At 52.7% G+C, this 19,078-nt stretch overlaps 1 protein-coding gene across 1 annotated transcript in view; it reads right to left on the bottom strand.

Moving 5' to 3' along the window:
• Positions 1-844: 844 nt before the first annotated feature.
• The window catches only part of C8H1orf127 (chromosome 8 C1orf127 homolog), a 57,918-nt gene continuing 39,684 nt past the window's right edge, over positions 845-19,078 (bottom strand). The window contains exons 13-15 of the mRNA XM_069479135.1: positions 5,508-5,625; positions 2,459-2,678; positions 845-986 (exon numbers count right to left, since the gene is read on the bottom strand). Of these exons, the coding sequence (XP_069335236.1) occupies positions 845-986; positions 2,459-2,678; positions 5,508-5,625 (480 nt within the window). The remainder of the gene's footprint in view (positions 987-2,458; positions 2,679-5,507; positions 5,626-19,078) is intronic.

Here is a 19,078-nt window from a genome sequence, read left to right on the forward strand (position 1 = left end):
CTGGTACCTGACCCTGTCCCTGGTGATGGCTGGGCCCCTCCTGCAGTTCTTCCTTTCTGGGCTCATGATGCAGCCAGGGGGCCACCCCCTTGTGTGGTCCTCCCCTCCCAGTTAGAGTCCGTGTCCTGGCATTTTGTCCAATGTGGAAAGTCTTGCCTGGAAGGCGCAGTGTCCACTCCCGCCAGCTGCCTGCCCCATCTGTTCCAGGGTGGCCCCGGGGCTCCCCTCACTGCCAGCCCCACACTTGGGTTTCCCAGCTCTGGATACGCCCGAGCAACGCCCTCAGCCCCAGTCCCCAGCGTCCCAAGACCAGGTTTCCAGGATCCCAAGGTGCTGGGTCCCTGTGCCTTCCCCACATGGGCAGGTGTTGTTCGCATCTCCCTGGAGTGTGAGCAGCTGAACCCCGCTCTGGAGCGCACCAGAGGCCAGGCTCACGGCCGGCGCCAAGCCCACCCTCCAGCGGCGCCTTCCCAGCAAGGCGTGGGGCCGTGCAGAGAGAGCTTTGGCTCTGGAGTGAGCTGAATTCAAGTGCTGACATTGTCCCTTCCCAGCTGTGTGACGGGGACAGATTGCTTCTCCACCCTGAGCTTCGGCTTTCCCATCTGTAAAATGGGCGTGACTGTGTCTTACATCACGTGGTGGTTGTGGGGCTCCCAGGGCCGTATGTAGGCGCTTAGTAAGTGGGGTCGCCGACACTATTCCCTAGACCGGTGTGTGGTTCGGTGTCCTGAGCCAGTGGGCACCATCCCTCCAGGCCCCAGGGGCCCCACCCACCCCAGTCACCAATCCGTGCTGCTGGGCCACTTCCACTGCCATCCATCAGTGCCAGTGGCACCTGCCTCCCTCAGGTCACCGCCAGGCCCCGGGCGCCTTGGGGGCCTTGCCACACCCTGCCCTCCCGAGCTCGCTCCAGCTGCCTTGGGCTCAGGGGACTCGGCAGCTCCCCCAGGTCCACGGGCCCCACTTCATCCTCACCCCGGGGCCTTCTGCACCCCCAGGGGCTCCTCACACAGACCTGGGGGCCGGGGGCCGGGCAGAAAGCCCCTCTACCGCCAGAGCGCAGCCCGGCCCCCGCCCCTCCGCCTGGCTCGCGCCACATCCTGCCGCAGCCCCGTGTCTATTTCATCAGGCCAAGGATTGCTTTTTAAATAAATCTAAAAAACTCCACTTCCTCCTTGGCAAGTTCATTTTAAGTCATTTTATCTCTTTCCCCCCTATATTTTTCCCAAATAATGTGATTAAGTGACTCAGCGCCGGCTGCCTCTGGCAGGCCTGGCCTCTAATTCAGTTTGAGGACGGCCACCTTTGACCCCACTCCACTCTGGCTAAGAGAACACTTAAGCAATATTCTAGATATTCTACCGCTTCCTACAGAGAGGCCAGTGGGGGGGCCGGCGAGGGGTGGGGGCGGCGGGGGGCGGGGGGGAAGCGAAACAAACTTTCACATAAAATTATGGTATATGGATAATTGAGAAGTTTAAAAACATGAATCTAATTGTACAGTCCCCGGAGAAACCCATATCGAGCCGTCCTATAAGAGGCCTGGAATCTCCCGATGATGATTTATTGCTAAATCCTAGTATTTTTCAATACATTATAGTTTTTAAATTGTGTTTAAATTGAGTGTAGAGGAGCAGAGGCCATTAGGAGATGCAGAAATGATGATTATATTTAAATATTCATGCACGCAGTACCTTATTATTGAATCTGAACACTAACAAAATCAATATTAAGTGCGGTTTGACATGAATTTATTTATGAATTTCGACTTTCTAAGTACTGTATTTTTTCACTCAAAAATTGTGAGTATAATGTAGTAATGATATCAAAACACAGTGTCAGGGAGCATTAGCTGGGGAGGTTATAAACCTCTGGATTAGGGGGCCCCAGATTGCCCTCAAAAGTGCTTAGTATACAAAACCCAATTCTTTTTTTTTTTTTTTCCCCTGTTTGTGAATCGTGCAAATCCACATACACTCGGAGCGCGGAGCGGGAGGATGGGGGAGGAAGCGGGCCAGGCTGTAGCAGCAGGCGTGCCCACGGCTCTCAGCCCGTTCGAGGCCGGGGAGCAGGGAAACCGGGGTTCTCTTCCAGGTCCTCCCAGAGCGCCACACCCAAGAAGCAGCACCTCTGGCCGGGGGTCCCAGAGGATTCCGGGTTCAGACTCCTCGGAGGGGAAGACTATGGGGGTGGGGAGAAGCTGATCATGTCTTTACTTCCCAGACTCTGGATTCTGGGGACAGGGGAAAAGCTGGAGGGGTTTGGCCCCAGGAAACCAAGGCATAACTGGCCAGAAAGAGAGCCTTTGCCCCCAGATTCCAGGTCCTGCCACCAGGTGCATACCCAGGGCAGAAAGTCTAGACCACCTCCTCCTGCTCAGCCCGCTAGGACCTGCTGCCCAGACCCTGGCACTGATGTCGGTGAAGATGATGTGTGGCCTTCATCCCTTTCCACCCACGGCTTCTCCTTCCCCTGCCTGCTGCCCTTCTGCCACCCTGCCCGGGGGGCCACCTGTAGCTGCAGGGCTGTCCCACCCTCCCCTTCCAGAGACTGGAAGCCTATCTGCTGGCTGCAGCAGCCCCCAAGCCTGGCACAGCCACATCGGCCCGCAGTGGCCTCTGTCCATGAGGAACCACCTTGGCGAGCGTTATTCGCATACACCTGGATCCCACAGAGCCCTGCGCAGACAGAGGGACACACACAGGCGTACACACAGAGCTAGCACCAAAAGGCATCAGACGCCACCAGGGTGAGACCCATTTTTCAGACGGAAAGTAACTTGCTGATCACAAGACAACCTGCTTTCCCCGGCGGGAAAGAACCCAACACGATTGCTGCCCCCGACTCAGGCAGACAACCCCCAGCCCACCGCGCACCGTGACACAAACCCAGCCTAACTGTCCACGGCCCCAGCGTGCTCCAGATGGACGCATGGCCCCCACATCACACACCCGCAAACACCCCCCTGCCCAGGATCCCCACATCCCGGCCCAGAGGCGCCCCCCAACACTGAGACACACAGGCACAGACCCCAGCACACGCAGCTCTCCACGCGCCCACGCAGACATTCATGCAGGCAGGCGTGGCCTGGCGCACATGCTCAGACACACAGTCAGACCCACAGTCTCTTGACACCGTCTCATGCACCTCTACACACAGGCGGACTCCCTGAGTTACACAGAGACACCCCAACTTCCACACAGGCAGACTTTGACATACACATGACACCCCAGCACAAACGTGGACACCCTGACTTACACATGGACACCCCGACACAGATGCACCCCCACTTCTGAACACCCAGGCCACGTCCTCAGCACGACCACCTGCAGCTGGCTGGGGGCCAGGCGGGCCGCGCAGCCCTCCAATGGCGGGTGGGGGTGCAACCCAGGGCCAGGGTCAAACAGCACTGGGAAGGTTTGATTCAGAATATTCATCAGCCTTTGAGTGGGGGAAAAAGAATCCCACCCAGGAGGAGGGGGAGAAGAAACCAACCCCGACCCTAAACTCTTTTCCAGTAAATCGATGTATTTTGCTATAATTTTATTAGGAATATAAAAGGAGCCTTTTCAAAAGTGCTTAGGACGCAAAAAAAAGAGGCGGGCGATGGGAACATTAGTCTGTCTGTATTAGCAATCCCATAGTCACATTTTATTGTTACTGTCAGGATGCAAAAGCTGTGCTTAAAACAAAATAATACATAATGTATTACTGAGGCATAAACATCAGCGAGCCGCGAGCGGCCGGCGTTTTTATTTTAAAAAGAGGATGCAAAAAAAAAAAAGATGGAGGGACAGACGGTGGGGGAGGGGTGTGAGCAGCCTCTGGGGGTCAGACCCAGAGGAGCGGGGAGCCCAGAGCAGCGGTGGGGGCTGAGCCCACTGATGACTTCAAGCACAATGTCACCCCCTTATTGGCTCCCCCAGGAAAAATCTGTCTCCTAAGAGCAGCCCCAGGCTCAGGGTCCTCCCACCTGCCGGCTGTGCCCTCGCACCCCGTGGTTCCCAAAGCTCTGGCCCTGCCTCACGCCCTAATCTCCACTCTCATTGCCTCCCAGAGAAGGAAGCTGAGCAGCTGGTCTTGTTCCCATTTTGCAGACAAGACACTGAGGCTCAGAGAGGGACAGTTGTTGACTCCAGGTCATATAGCCAATGAGTGGTCTGGCCAGGACGAGAATCCAGGGCAGGGCACCAGAATCCCAGTTCACCTGCCCCACAGTCTCCAGGCAGGGCCCCAGGGCCTGCAGGCCCCTGTGGTGGTCTCTCTGCTCCACCCTTGCCCTCCAGCACCAACAAATGCAATCTTCCAAAATGCAAACCTTGTTTCTCCATGCTAACACCCTCCTTGCACCTTCCATCCCACCTAGCAGACAACCTGTGCCCCTGCAGGGTCCTCCTTGGTCTGGCCCTGCCTGTGGGCTGCCTCCCTCCCACCTGCTGCTCTGGTCACTGACCTTCCTCCTGTTCCTCAAACCCACTGAACTTGCTCCTGCCTTATGGCCAGGACTCCTGCTGGTCCCTCTGCCTGGAAAGTCGTTTCTGGCCTTTTATTGCAAATACCACTTCCTCCGAGAAGTCCTCCTGGATCACTCCATCTAAATGAGATCCTCCATCACTCTTTGTCTGATCTGTTTTTCTTTTACTTGTTAATTATCTGTTCTCCCCAAACTAGAAAGTAAGCCCCAAGAAGGCAGGGGCCTTGTTGGTCTTGTTCACTGCAGTATCCGCAGCACGTGGCACAATCTGAGTGTTCCATGGAAGGAACGGGGGGACAGCACTGCTACTTGGCTGTTGGCAGGGGCAGGTGGGCCTGACCTACCGAAGCCTGTACCCCCAAAGACAGGGCTCCTGATGTTAGCACCGTCTGGGCCCAGCTCTGCCTGGAACATCTGGGACACCCCCTCCCCCATCCTGTGCCCACCTCAAGCTTCTCCCGCCTGTTCTCTGGCACTCTGGGGGTTTCCCCTCCAGACCCTGACCCTCCCCCTTCCCTTTCCCCATTTCCCTCCACCAGGCAGCTGCCAGAGCAGGGGGACAGGGACTCTTCCATCTTCCCCTGCGCCTGCTGCCAGGCCCTGGCTCCTCCCCTGCCACACCCAGCACACGCCTCCAACCCAGTCTTCCCTCGGGCGTCTAACCAGCGTTGGGGCCCCACGGTTCACTCAGGGGCCCACGGGCCTTTACAGGAGAGCTTTAGGGATGCAGCAGTTGAGAATGGAACCACAAAGACCCAGATTCGAGTCCTGACTCTGCTTCTTCTCAGCTGTGTGTCTCTGGATGTGTTGCTTTAGCCTCTCAGTGCCTCAGTTTCCTCATCTGCAAAACGGGGGCAAGATGGTACTTGGCTTGTCTGCCGTGGTGAGGCTGGTGAGGGAATGCCAGGTAATGCATAAACATCCTTTAGCACAGCTCTCTCAGGGTCTGCCCTGCCATTTGAGGAAGGGGACATGGGAAGGCCCTGCCGGAGCCAGAGAGAGGTTGCCGGGACCTGCCCCTCCGCCCCCACACCTTCCAGGGCAGCTTCCCCACATGGCCACTTGGCGCCACCTAGTGGTGGGTGTGAGCACGGGAGGGTCTGGCAGGGGTGGGGTGGGGCGAGCTGGGGGCCCTGGGGCAGGATGGGTACCTGAGAGGTGAAAAGCGGCCAGGAGCAGGTGTCCACCTGCCTCTCTGGGCGCTGCCTGGGGCCATTCGCCCAAGAGGCCACACCACCCTCCCATCTGCGAGCACAGGGAGGAGCCACCTCCAGGCCACCCCCTCGCCCAGCTCAGGACGCCAGCAAGTCCCACCAGCCGCAGCCCAGATGCCAGCATTCCGCCTGGAGAGGGGACCATGAGCGAGGCAGGAAGGAGCTGGGGGTGGCACCTGTGGCCCTCAAGGGGCTCTGGACTCCTGCCCGTTACACACCCCTCCTAGGGACTGGGGACAGCAGGAGGCCCTGTGTGTTCAGGCTGGATGACACTGTCCACTGGTCCACCAAGTCCTCCCATTCAACACACATCTGTGAGTCCCTGCTGTGACACAGGACACTGCGGGTACAGAAGGAACCAGGCCAGCCCCTTTCTCTGCGGGGCTTGCCTGGTGGTGGGGAGAGGAGAGGAGGGGGCAGAAAAGCAAATAACTGAAGTGAACAGTATGTGAACTTGGCACCGATGGTTAAGGTGCCAAGGGACACCAAGCAGGGGGCAGGGCAAGGAGGGGAGGTGGGACATGGACCAGGTAGGTGGTGAGGGCCCTCCCCACGGCAGCAGAGTAGCCTGGTGGTTAAGGCCTCGGGCTCTGAGCCGCTGAGCTGCCTGACTCTAATCTAGCTGTGTGACTTTGGGTGAGCTACTTAACCTTTCTGTGCCTGTTTTGCCATTCTTAAAATGAAGAATAAGAGCTGCTATCTGCTGGGCTTGTTTCCAGGACTACCTGAGGCTCAGAGCACAGCAACCCCAGCTCCGGCAGCCCCTGCTTTGCTGAGTAGCAGCTCGACTTTCATCTCACACACACACACACACACACACACACACACGCTCAGAGCAGAGGATCACGGGGCCGTGGCCCTGCTGCATATCGGTGGAGACATGCCCAGGCGGTCTCAGGAACCAGGCTGAGCCTGGACGGGTGTGCAAAGCCGCATGTGTCCGTGGGTGCCCGGCCTGGGGAGCCAGCCGTGCATCACCACGAGTGGTGGGCACGCACACCTGAGCCTGCAGAATACTGTGTGTACGCTGCAGAGCCAGGGCCTGCCCCCGTGTGTGTGTGGGGTCCAGGTCGCCAGTTGCAGGGCTGCACTCTGCGGCTGCATGTGGCTGTGCAGGGCCCCGGAAGGGGCTGTAATTATCACCAGCGGCTTGGGACGTCGTGGTAGCAGAAACATCACTCCTCACTCCTCTCAGCCGGTCCCCAGCCTGGCAGGGTTACCCCAGCCTCCGCCTGTCGGAGCTGGGAGTGATGGGACCCATCCCAGTGTCCTCTCTGGGGGCTCCTCGAGCTTTGAGGGCTGAGCCCTGGGGCTGGGCGTCTGCTCTGACCTGAGGCGGGGAGCACAGTGCAGGGAGGCTGCACCCCTCTCTCTACTATCAAAATCACACCAGCGCTGAGACTGGCTCTTTGTGCAGTGGCATCCGCTCCCGCCGTTCCGGGCCCTGCCCTGCATGGAAGCCCCACCCGGGAAGGGGGAGCTACAAGGACTCTGGGGTCCGACAGCCTTGGGTTCTAATTGCCAGCACCGCCTCTTCACGGCTATGTGGTCTTGGACAAGTCATGTAACCTCTCTGAACCTCGTTCCCTCCAATATAAAACAGCAGTAAAGATACCCCTGCAGGATTTCTGGTGGGAACTGACGTCATAAGAATGTAGGACGCTTGGCCCCTGCGAGTGGCGGTTTCTCACTGACGGTGGCATCTACCGTGTTAATGGCTACATTCACGGAGCCGGTGCCCCGTGGCAGTCACCGTGTGGAGCCCTTTGCACGCACCATCTCGGTCTCCAGAGCCTCCGGACAGGTCCCTGCGGCGGCTGCTTCACTGCTATTCCCCTTCCTCAGACGAGAACACTGAGGCTCGGTAAATGTTTGTCTGAGCATCCAGTGACGAGGGGAGAGCAGGGCCTGTGTGCAGGCAGGCGGGCTAGAGTCCAGCTCTTGCCCCGTCCAGGCCCGGCCCTGCCCTTGGGACCCTCCTGCTCCCAACAGACACTCCCGCCCCCGACCACCATCATTCCCCAGCTCAGCCTCCAGAGCTGGATTTTGCTGAGTGTCACCAAGCTTCAAATGAGGAGGAACTGGTGGGACTCCCTACCCACACCTTCCCCTCCCCTGTCCAGTCCAGCTGGGAGGCTGGATCCGAAGGAAGCTGCCTCGCCCCTCTTGGAGGATCCCTGAGCAAATGAGCTGAAGGAGCCCCCAGTCTCCTCCTCATCCAACATTCTTATTTCACAGGTGGGGAAACTGAGGCCTGGAGCCCCAGGTTACTTGGAGTCCTCATCCGGCCTGTCCAACAGTGATCCCTGCGATGGGAGCTCGGGGGGTGCAGGCGGGGAGGCAGAATCCATGCTGGAGGGCTGGAGACCAGGCCCCTGGCAGCAGCACATTCCCTGCGCCCTCCAACCAGTCAAACAAGCCCTCCCTGGGCACTCCCTTGCGCCAGGCTGGCCACAGCAGGAGGAAAAGTCGCCCGGGAGGAATAGGACCTGTGGCCTCCCCCCAGGATCTCATGGCCTGGTGGGGAAAGCCAACAAAATGGCAGGAATCAGTGAGGTGAGCGTGTGGTGGGGGAAGCAGAGGATCACCCTACCTGGCCACAGGAGGTCCAGGGAGCCTTCCTGGAGGAGGAGATGAAGCCTTCCTGGCTGTCGGCCTGTTTAAAGGATGAATTGGACATTCGTCAGAAGAATGAAGGAAGGGCACTCTGGGCAGGGGGACAGCATGGCCAAGGCGGGGGCTGTGGGAACACCCCACAGCATGTTGGGAGCTCCAAACACCTCTACGGAGGGAAAGGTGTGTGGGGAAACGGGCAGGTCCTGGTGAGATGGTTCCAGCAGCTATGGCTGCAGAACACGCTACTCCCCAAAATTCCCGGCACAGAACCACCATTTCGTCATGCGCACGGGTCGTGTGGGTCAGGATGGGACGGGCGTGGTGGGAGTGGCCGCCTCCGCGCCACCGTGCGAGGGCCCCATCTGGGAAGACTCAGAGGCTGGGGTGACTCCCTGATGGTGGCTGGACTCTCAGAAGGCTCGTTCACTGACACGTCTGGCTGTAGCTGGGACCCCAGCTGGGCTCTTGGCCAGATGCCCACGCACACCCTCTCCACGTGGTCCCTCCACGTGGGTTAGCTTGGGCTTCCTCGCGGCATGGCAGCTGGGCTCCGGAGGCAAGTGTCCCAAGAGAACAAGGCAGAAGTGCACGGAATTTGGATTATCTAGCCTTGGAAGTCACACAGTGTCACTGCTGTCATGCTCCGTTGGCACCACAAAGGTCTGCCCAGATTCAAGGGAAGGGGACACAGACCCCACGACTGGCAAGGAGGAGTGTCAAGTTGACACTGTAAGAACTTGTGCGATGAGAGACGTTGCTGCGGCATCGTTGAAAAACACAACCGGGTACAAGGGTCATGTATGATCTCGACACCTAATGGGGCTGGTGGGGCTGACGTCCCCAGAACGCGAGGGAAGGAAAGAACCAGGGATCAGAGAGAGAAAGACAAGAACACCTTGAGGGTCACAGTCGCCAGTCAGCAGAAGCAGATGTCCCAGATTAGGACAAAGGATGATTCCCGACCCCATTCCTCCCTGTGCCCACACAGGGCTGGGGCTCCAGGGTGCCCCCTCTGCCCCACAGCACTGGAACTCTCTGAGGCCTGGGAGGGTGTCTTTCTGAAGCCCCTTTGTCCTGAGCCCAGAGTCCTGACTCTGGCTGTCTTCCCTCTGCTGCTGGACCCACCCTGGCATAGGTGGGAGGGGGCAGCTGGGGGTGGAACCTGAGCCTCTCCCGTCCTTGCCCTTACACCCCTGCCTCTGAAGTGGGCCAGGGTGGCTTCCGCAAGGGAGGAACCTCACAAAAGGGCCCTCTCCTCTCTGCAGTCTAAGGCAGGCATCAGCGTGCAGGCAGGGGAAGAAAAAGCGGGTTTCCCTCCCAGACCCTTCCAGGCTGGGTCTCACATCTCCCCTCCACCAGGACCCCAGGGCCGGGACAGGGTGGCCATCAGCCACAGAGCCCCTGCCTGGTCTCAGCCTCGCAGGTCCAGGTGACAGTGCCTGGCGACCCTCAAGTGGGTGCCTCCATCAGCAAGGGGGCAGCTGACGCCAGCTGTGGCCAGTAAGGCATTACTTGCTTTGAAGTCTGTCTCCCTAACTTCACTATGAGCCACTGAGGGCTGGCACTGCCTGCTGCAGCTCTGGGACCCAGCACAGAGCCTGGCACATAGTGGGTGCTTATTTAGTATGAACGAACACACGAATGAATGAATCTTTTACATTTCTATATTCCCAGCGCGTAGCACTGGGCTTGGCACGTAATAGGTGATCAATAAGCATTTATTGAATGAATGAATGGGTTTGTTCTTCTCTGGATCCTTAATGCCCAGCAAAATGCCACGTAGACTGGCCACGGAGCCCCAGCCTCGGCGTCCAAGAAGGGCTTGGTTCTGGGTGCTGCGGCTGCTCTCTCCCCACCCCCGCCCTCCACCAAGTCCCAGAGAGGTGGAGCCTGCTCTCCCGGCACAGGTACGCCAGAGTCAGGGGCAGAGGGCAGGGGTGCACAGACCGGCAGACAGCCCTGTGCCGGGCCCTCCCCACAGAGGTGACACGAGGGCCCCAGTCTGCATCTCTGGAGGCCCCTCCCCTGCCAACGGGGCCACCCCCGTCCCTATGAGTGTCCCAGTGGAAGGGGCTCCCCCGCAGCCTCCTGCCTGCAGGCCCCTGCTTCCCGCACCCCACCCCCGCCCCGTGCACACAGTAGGTTGTGGGGGCATGAGGGTGGGGGCGACAAAATTCTTCCTGGCAGTTTAAAGAGTTTTGGCATTTTCATGAGGGCACATGTAATATTTAAATTACTTCCCCTCGGCACGCCCGCATGCCTGCCTTGGCTTCCCAGGTGAATTTGTAGGCGCTGAAATGGTCTAATTTCCCACACAAGCCATGTCAAATATAATTTGGGTGCAAAGTTGGTAATTATACGTAACATCAGTCTGATGTTAAAAACACTGAAAAATTTAGCAAGAAGAGACGACTGGAGAGACAGAAGTCTGAGGCCCAGCCAGGAAAAGGCAGGCCTGGGCCCCGCCGAAGCCAAAGTCTTTAATTAATAATAGCATGTTTTCAGGGACTCAAAGGACGCAGGTCCCCAACTGTCTGAAACTCCTTTGTCTACCAATTACCAGCATCTGGGGGCAGAGAGCTGGGGAGGAAGTAGGCGGGGGCACCAGGTCCTGACTGAGAAGTCTCCAGGTTTGGGCTGGGGCTGCAGCCCACCTGTGGGCCAAGGTCTTGTGGCCAGGTGACCCCACCTGCTCCTCTGTCGCCAGAGAACAACCCCGAGGAGCCCAGGGTCAGGGAGGAGGGCTTGGCCCCCCTTGACTCGGGGCGAACTGTGAGGAGGGGGCGAGGTTTGGCTAGAGGCCAAGCAGTCCCAGAAGGATCGGAGGGTCTGGAAACTGCTTGTGCCCTCTTGATTTAGGTGGGTCCTTTTCTTCTCTTTTCAAGCAACTTCATGAACTCCGTAAAGATAGGAACCAAATCTTGTTTGCTCGCCCTGTGTGCCTGCCATCTGGCACATAGTAGGTGTTTAATAAGCATTTGTTCTATGAATGTACCTGCGAAACAAACTCTAATTGCTCCTCACCCTAACCCTGTGTGGCTAGAACAAGGCACCCCCACCCCCAACACCACCGCCCTGAGGAACAACACAGGAGCCATCGGAGAGGCCAAGGGGATGGGCACAGAGCCTGGGTTAGAACCGTGATTCCACAGTTACAAGCACTATGACCTTGGGACAGTTACCAAAACTCTGCCTCAGTTTCCTCATCTGTAAAATGGGCACAATAATAGATCTACCTCCTCAGGCCACTGTGAGTTCCACGAGGCTCCACGTACAGCTCTCTGAACAGCGCCTGGCAGGTAGCTCAGGTTTTGCTCAGGGAGGTGGATGAGGTGTGGCTTTGCAGAACTGTCCCCCCAGATGGGGCTTCCGGAGGCTGTGGGAGGAGGGAGAGGAGGAAAGGGGCAGCCAGCAGGGTGGAGGGTAGAGTGAAGAAACAGATTTCCAGGGGGCAGTTTGGTGAAGTTTCTGCTGTTGGGGGTGTGAGATAAACCTGCTTTGAGTCCCTAAGAAATCGTCGATCAGACATCCTCTTCTCTCTTGGGTCAGCTACGGAGCTGTGTCTGCCGGGCTGTGTGGCTTCCAGGCGGGCAAGGGCATGAGCAGATGGCACCTGCGAGGTAGGTGCTGTCGTCATTTGCGTTTTGCAGCCGTGGAAGCAAGCCGCAGAGAGGTTAGCAGGCACGCCCACACTCCTCTCCGGCGTGGTTGGTCTGCCCGCCGACGCCAGGCCCTCAGCCCTCTGTGCCCCCCGAGCGTGCTTGAGATTCCACAGACAGCGAGAAAACCAGTAGCTGCCATGACGCGCTCACTGAGAGCCAGACCTTCACTCACTCCCTGGCAGGATTTGCCCCATGTCATCCTCTCAACACCCCTGGGAGGGAGAGACTGCTATTATCCCCATTTCACAGATAAGGAAGCTGAGGCACGGGGATTAAATAACTTGCCCCAGATCGTGGGGCAAGGATGTGGGAAGTGGATGAAATCCAGGCTGCCCTTGACTGTGAAGAGACCACCTCCATCCAGCCCCGTCCCCCGCCCCAGCTAAAACTCCACACGGAGGTTCCCCGCCCTGCACATGGGAAGCATCTGGGGACCTTTAGAACCAGCGATGCCCAGGGTTGAAGTGCTCTAGGTGCTGCCTGGGCATTGAGATTTTTTATTTTTTGTTTAGCTCCCAGGTGATGCTAACGTTGGGAGTTCAGCACATCACACTCACCCTGCTCCTATTAAATCCTCTTACGTGTCTCCAACCGTCACATGCATGCGAATCACCTGCGGGTCTTGTGACCCTGCAGCTTCTGATGCGGCAGGCAGTGGGCTGGAGCCTGGGATTCTGCATTTCTGACAGGTTTGCACGTGCCGCTGCTACTGGTCCAAGAGCCACACTTTGAGTGGTGAGGCTCCGAGTCGATGTTTGCGGAGGTGGCCTGCACGCTGGGACCCTCCGATCGGATGCAACAGGAACGGAAGGCCGGTGCTTTGCAGGCCCCGCTGCTCACTGAATCTCTCGGGCTGCTTGGAAAAGATCACCGATGTCCAGGCCACATCCCAGAACAGTTAAATCAGAATCTCTGGGGTGGCTCGGGGCAGCTGTGTTTTTAAAGTACTCCAGGTGATTTGAATGGGCAGCCGGGGTTGAGAACTACAGTTTCCACCTGTGTCTCACATAGTACTTGCTGCAGCCAAATCCCTCGAAACCCAGACCTTGAGGTCCTTCTTCAAGGGCTTCAGATTCAGTGGGTCTGGGTGGAACGCAGGAGCCAGCGTTCTCATCACACTTCCCAGGGGAGGCTGAGGCAGGGGGACCCGTCAGGAGCTCCTCTGGCCTCCTCATCCTCAGCCCTGTGCACCTGCGTCTGCCCCCAGCATCCATGCTGCGGCCAGCAGGGACTATTCACTGCGCTTGTGGGACACCCACATGGGGGATGACGGAGACAGAGGCAAAGCTGAAGAGCGGCAGGCCCAGGGCACAGCCCCCTGTCACCATGTCTGTGGCTTTGCAGGGCTCAGAGGTCAGCTTTGCCCTGGGACAGGCCAGGAGGCAGAAGCCCCAGCTCCCGAGGAAGGCCGGGGCGGAACAGCAACTGGGAAGCCAGATGGGAGGACTCCTGTCTAGCCAGTTCCTCCCGCTGGCTCCCTGGGCCACCCACCTGGGCAAGTCAGGACAACAGCTCTGTGCCTCTGTTTCCTTATTTCTAGAATAAAGAGAATGATCTTGCCCCACCTCACCTCGTATGTGTGATGGGTGTATGTTTTTTATTTTTAGATTAAAGTAGTAACTGCTCAAGGCAAAGAATTCAAACAGATCAGAAGCATGTTAAATGAAAAGTCTCTTTTGGAGATACCACTGATAATAGTTTCTTATGTGTGGTTCCAGACGTTTTCTTTACGTGTACAAACATGCATCTGAATGTACTTTTTAAAAAAATGGATCGTATATATTGTTGCAATTTGTTTTTACACTGAGCAATATATCATGGGTGTACTTCTGGGGAAGTCCATAATGATCTATCTCATTCTGTTTAAAGTCTGCATAATATTCCACAGTATGGCTGGACCATGCTTTGTTTAACCATTCTCCTATGGATGGACTTTCGGGTTTTTTTTTTTTTTTTTTCCTGCAATAGACAATGATGCAATGAGCACTCTTATTCTGAATGATTCCTCAAGTAGATCCACAGGTAGAGTCCTGGAAGCGGTGTTGAGGCTCACCCTCACTTCCCATCTGGTTTCACGAGAGACTGACAAGCTGGAGTCTGCAATTCGCAAGGATATTTAACAAGAAGGGATAAGTTGGTGACAAACCGGGCTGCCATGGATTTTGCACCAGTGAGAAGGATTTCAGGTAGAAACTTATCAACACCACCTGCCTGCTTTCCATTATCACCGTGGCACCGAGGGGCACCAACGCCATCGCCACAGCCTCCACCGCCACCATTTCCATAGCAGTCCGTGTTCTCAGGTGCAGACAGCAGAATCCATTCTGGTGTAAGTAGAAAGGTATTAGAAAAGGGCATTAGGCATACACCTAAATGTAAAATATAAAATTATAAAACTCCAAGGAAAAAAATAGGAGAAATTCTTTAAGACCTTGAGTTAGGCAAAGATTTCTTAGGACACAAAAGCACAGAATGTAAAAGAAAAGAATTGATAAATTTAACTTCATCAAAATTGAAAAGTTCTGCTCTTTGAAGACCTGGGTAAGAAAAAGAAAAGCCACAAATTGGGAGAAAATAGTTATCAAACACATATCTGATAAAAGATTGATAACTTGATATATAAAGAACTGTCAAAACTTAAAAATAAGAAAAAAAACCAACCCCATAAAAATATGGACTAAAGATTTAAATAGACATTTCACCAAACGAGATCTGTGATGGAAAATGAGCACACGAGAAGATGCTCAACATCATTAGTCATTAGGAAAATAAAAACAAAACCACAATGAAATACCACCACACAGCATTAGAATGGTTCAGATTAAAAATACCGAGAATACCAACGCCGGCAAGGATGCCCCGTGTGCGGTGCTGACCCGGACTCTCTGCCCTGCTGGTAAGAATGCAAAACGGGGCAGCCACGTTGCGTTTTGCTCGGTAGTTTCTTGTAAAGTTAAACATGTACTTAACGTATGACCTGCCAATCCTACTCCTAGGTGTTTACCAAAGAGAAATTAAGTTATACGTCCTTGCAGAAACCTGTATGGGAATATCTTATAGCATCTTCCTTTGTTATCACCAAAAATTGGAAACAACCCAAATGCCCATGGACAGGTGCATGGATGAACAAGATACAGCTCGTCCGTTCAGTGGAATACTACTCAGCAAAAGAGAACAAACCACCGACACATGCCACGACATGGATGACTCTCAAAAGCATCAGGCTAAGTTAAAGAAGCCAGAATCAAAAGCCTACAAATTATATAATTTATATGACATTCCAAAAGAGGCAAAATTATAGGGACAGAAATCAGATGAGTGGTTGCCAGGGGCTGGGGGGAAGGAGGGTGTTCAACAGCATCGGCAGTGTGGCGTTAATGTTTAACAGCCAGCTCACTGGGCTTGGGATATATATACATACATGAAGATATATATATATACTTATAATAAACATAGATGTTTATTATACGTTTTACTGCTATAAAAGATGTATAGCACAATTTTTTATGGAGGTGAAATTCACAAACTTACAATTAACCATTTTAAAGTATACAATTCCAAGGCATTTAGTGCATTTATAATGCTGTAAACTTCTCTCTAGTTTCAAAACTTTCTCATCACCCCTGATGAAAACCCCACACTCATCAAGGAGTCACTGCCCCTTCTCCCCTCCCCACCCCCCGGCAACCACTATTCTGCTTGCTGTCCCTGTGCATTTGCCTGTCCCGGACATTTCATAGAAATGGAATCATACAATAGGTGACCTTTTATGTCAGACTTCTTTTACTTAGCATAATGCTTTCAAGGTTTATCCAGGTCATAGCATGTATCTGTGTTTCGTTCCTTTTTATGGCTGAATAATATTCCATTATATGTATTTACCATAATTTGTTTATCCATTCATCCATTGATTGACATTTGGGTTGTTTCCAGTCTTTGGCTGTATAAGTAATACTGCTAACAAACATTCACATACAAGTTTCTGTGTAGCTGTATGTCTTCTTTTCTCTTGGGTATATACCTAGACATGAAATTGCTAGGTTATATGGCAATCCTATGTTTAACTTTTTGAGGGACCATCAAACTGTTTTCCGTAGCTGCTGTAGCATCATTTTACATTCCCACCAGCAATGTATAAGGGTTCCTATTTCTCCACATCTTTGTTAACACTTGTTATTTTCCTTTTCTAAAATAATAGTCATCTTAGTGAGTACGTAGTGGTATCTCACTATGGTTTTGATTTGCATTTCCTTATCGACTAATGATGTTGAATATATTTTCAGGTGCTTGTTGGCCATTTATATATCTTTTTTGGACAAATGTCTATTCAATTATTTTGCCCATTTTTAAAGTTGAGTTGTAGGATCTTTAAATATTCTAGATATTAAACCTTTATCAGATAAATGTTTTACAAATACTTTTTCTCATGTTATAAGCTTTTTTTCACATTCTTGATAATGTCCTTCAATGCACAAAAATTTTTAATTTGATGGAGTCTGATTTATCTATTTTTCTCTTATTGCCTGTGCTATTGGTGTCAAATCTAAGAGTCCACTGCCAAATCGTGAAAGTTGCTTATTAGTATAAGATTTTCCATAATAGTTTTATAGTTTTAGCTCTAATATTTAGGTCATTGATCCATGTTCAGTTAATTTTTATATATGGATTGAGGTAAGAGCCCAAATTCATTTCTGGATTTTCAATTTGTTTCCATTGGTTCATCCTGTGCCAGCACCACACTGTTTTTGTTTTGTTTTGTTTTGTTTTTGTTTTTGTTTTTTATTTGTTTTTCTTGAAACAGAATCTCACTCTGTTGCTGGGGCTAGAGTGCCGTGGCATCAGCCTAGCTCACAGCAACCTCAAACTCCTGGGTTCATGCAATCCTTCTGCCTCAGCCTCCCAAGTAGCTGGGACTACAGGCATGCACCACCATGCCCGGCTAATTTTTTCTATATATTTTTAGTTGGCCAGATAATTTCTTTCTATTTTTAGTAGAGACGGGATCTCGCTCTTGCTCAGGCTGGTCTCGAACTCCTGACCTCGAGTGATCCTCCCTCCTGGGCCTCCCAGAGCGCTAGGATTACAGGTGTGAGCCACCCACCCGGCCCCACCACACTGTTTTGATTAACGTTACTTTGCAGTCAGTTTTGAAATCTGGAGATGTAACCTCTGGTTAGGGGCTGAATTGCGTTTCCCTCTCACAAATTCACGTGTTGAAGTCCTAACCCCCTAGTATCACAAAATGTGACTGTATTTGGAGATAAGGTCTTTAGAGAGGTAATTAAGTTGAAACAATGTCATTAGGGTGGGCCCTAATCCGATGTTACTGACGTCCCTACAAGAAGAGGGAATCTGGACACAGACATGCAGAGAGGGCAGAGCTGTGTGAAGATACAAGGAGGAGAGGCCACTTACAAACAAACCAAAGAGAGACAAAAACTGCCCAACACCGTGATCAGGGACTTCTGACCTCCAAAATTGTGAGAAAATGCATTTCTGTTGTTTAAGAAACCCGGTTTGGGCCAGGCGCAGTGGCTCATGCCTGTAATCCTAGCACTCTAGGAGGCCAAGGTGGGAGGATCACTCGAGGTCAGGAGTTCGAGACCAGCCTGAGCAAGAGACCCTATCTCTACTACAAATAGAAAGAAATTATATGGACAACTAAAAATATATATAGAAAAAATTAGCCGGGCATGGTGGCACATGCCTATAGTCCCAGCTACTCGGGAGGCTAAGGCAGGAGGATTGCTCGAGCCCAGGGGTTTGAGGTTGCTGTGAGCTAGGCTGATGCCACGACACTCTAGCCCAGGCAACAGAGTGAGATTCTGTCTCAAAAAAAAAAAAAAAAAAAGAATAAGAAACCCAGTTTGCGGTACTTTGTTAGGGCAGCACTAGCAAACTGATACATTCCTCCAACTTTGTTTCTTTTTTCAATATTATTTTGGCTACTGGAGGCCCCTTGCAATTCCATATGAATTTAAGGGTTCAACTTTCTATCTCTGCCCCTAAAAAGGCCATTGGAATTGTGATAGGGAATGCATTGAATCTGTAGATTGCTTTGGGGAGAATAGACATCTTAACAATATTAAGTTTTCCAATTGATGAACATGGGACTTCTTTCCATTTAATCAAGTCTTTAATGTTTTTCAGAAATGCTTTGTAGTTTTCAGCGTACAAGTCTTTCACCTCCTTGTTAAATGTTTTTTTCTCTAGGTATTTGGGTGCTATTGTAAATAGAAACGTTTTCTTCATTTTCTTTTCAGATTATTCATTACTGGTGTGTAGAAACACAACTGATTTTTGTATGTTGGTTTTGTCCCCTGCAACTTTGCTGAATTTACAGCACACAATTTACAAATGATAAAATGATAAATTTCATAGGGCCAATTGATTCTCACAAAATGCTTTAGTTAATTTTGCCAAACTCATGCATCTGGAGCCAACCTTTGGTTGCAATTGACAAACAAGTACAGATCCAACATAAATGTCAGTTGATATTTTCCTTAATGTTAGAGTGACAGATAAAACCACCGACCCTCACTCACACCCTGGGCCCTGAAGGCTGAAACTATCCCCCTCCACACAAGTTACAGTCTGCCTTAACAAGACTTTACCATTCCATTGTCTTCATGCCAGTCTGGGAGACTCTTGCCCAGACAAATGACTTGATTGTTCGTTATAGGACCTTCCCCCAGGACCCATCAATTCTTCAGCAGGAGGTATCAACAGTGTGTACCCTAAGTTTCTTAAATTCCCCACCTTAAAGATCCTTACCTTGCCTTCTGTAAAAACCCGGACTGTTTTATTATGATCCTAACCCGATCCTAATCAAGCTTCTGCATGGAAAGACCCTCCTTAAACCAAACTTCCCATCCTTGATAAATTCCACCTTTGCCTCCCCACTTTGCAACACTGACAAAGCTCGGTGGATGTGACGTTCTCCCTTCCCATAGCAAGCAAATCAACTCAGCTTTGTCTTAGCAACAGGTTGTATTGGTGACATTTGGGGAACTGTCATTTGATAAGAGTAAGAAAAAAATAAAACAGCAAAGATTTATGTCAGAACTCCATTGGTTGATCAATGATGTGAGTGACTTCTTCGCTGAATCAGG

This window comes from Eulemur rufifrons, chromosome 8 (genome assembly GCF_041146395.1).
Source record: "Eulemur rufifrons isolate Redbay chromosome 8, OSU_ERuf_1, whole genome shotgun sequence".
Classification (NCBI taxonomy): Eukaryota; Metazoa; Chordata; class Mammalia; order Primates; family Lemuridae; genus Eulemur; species Eulemur rufifrons.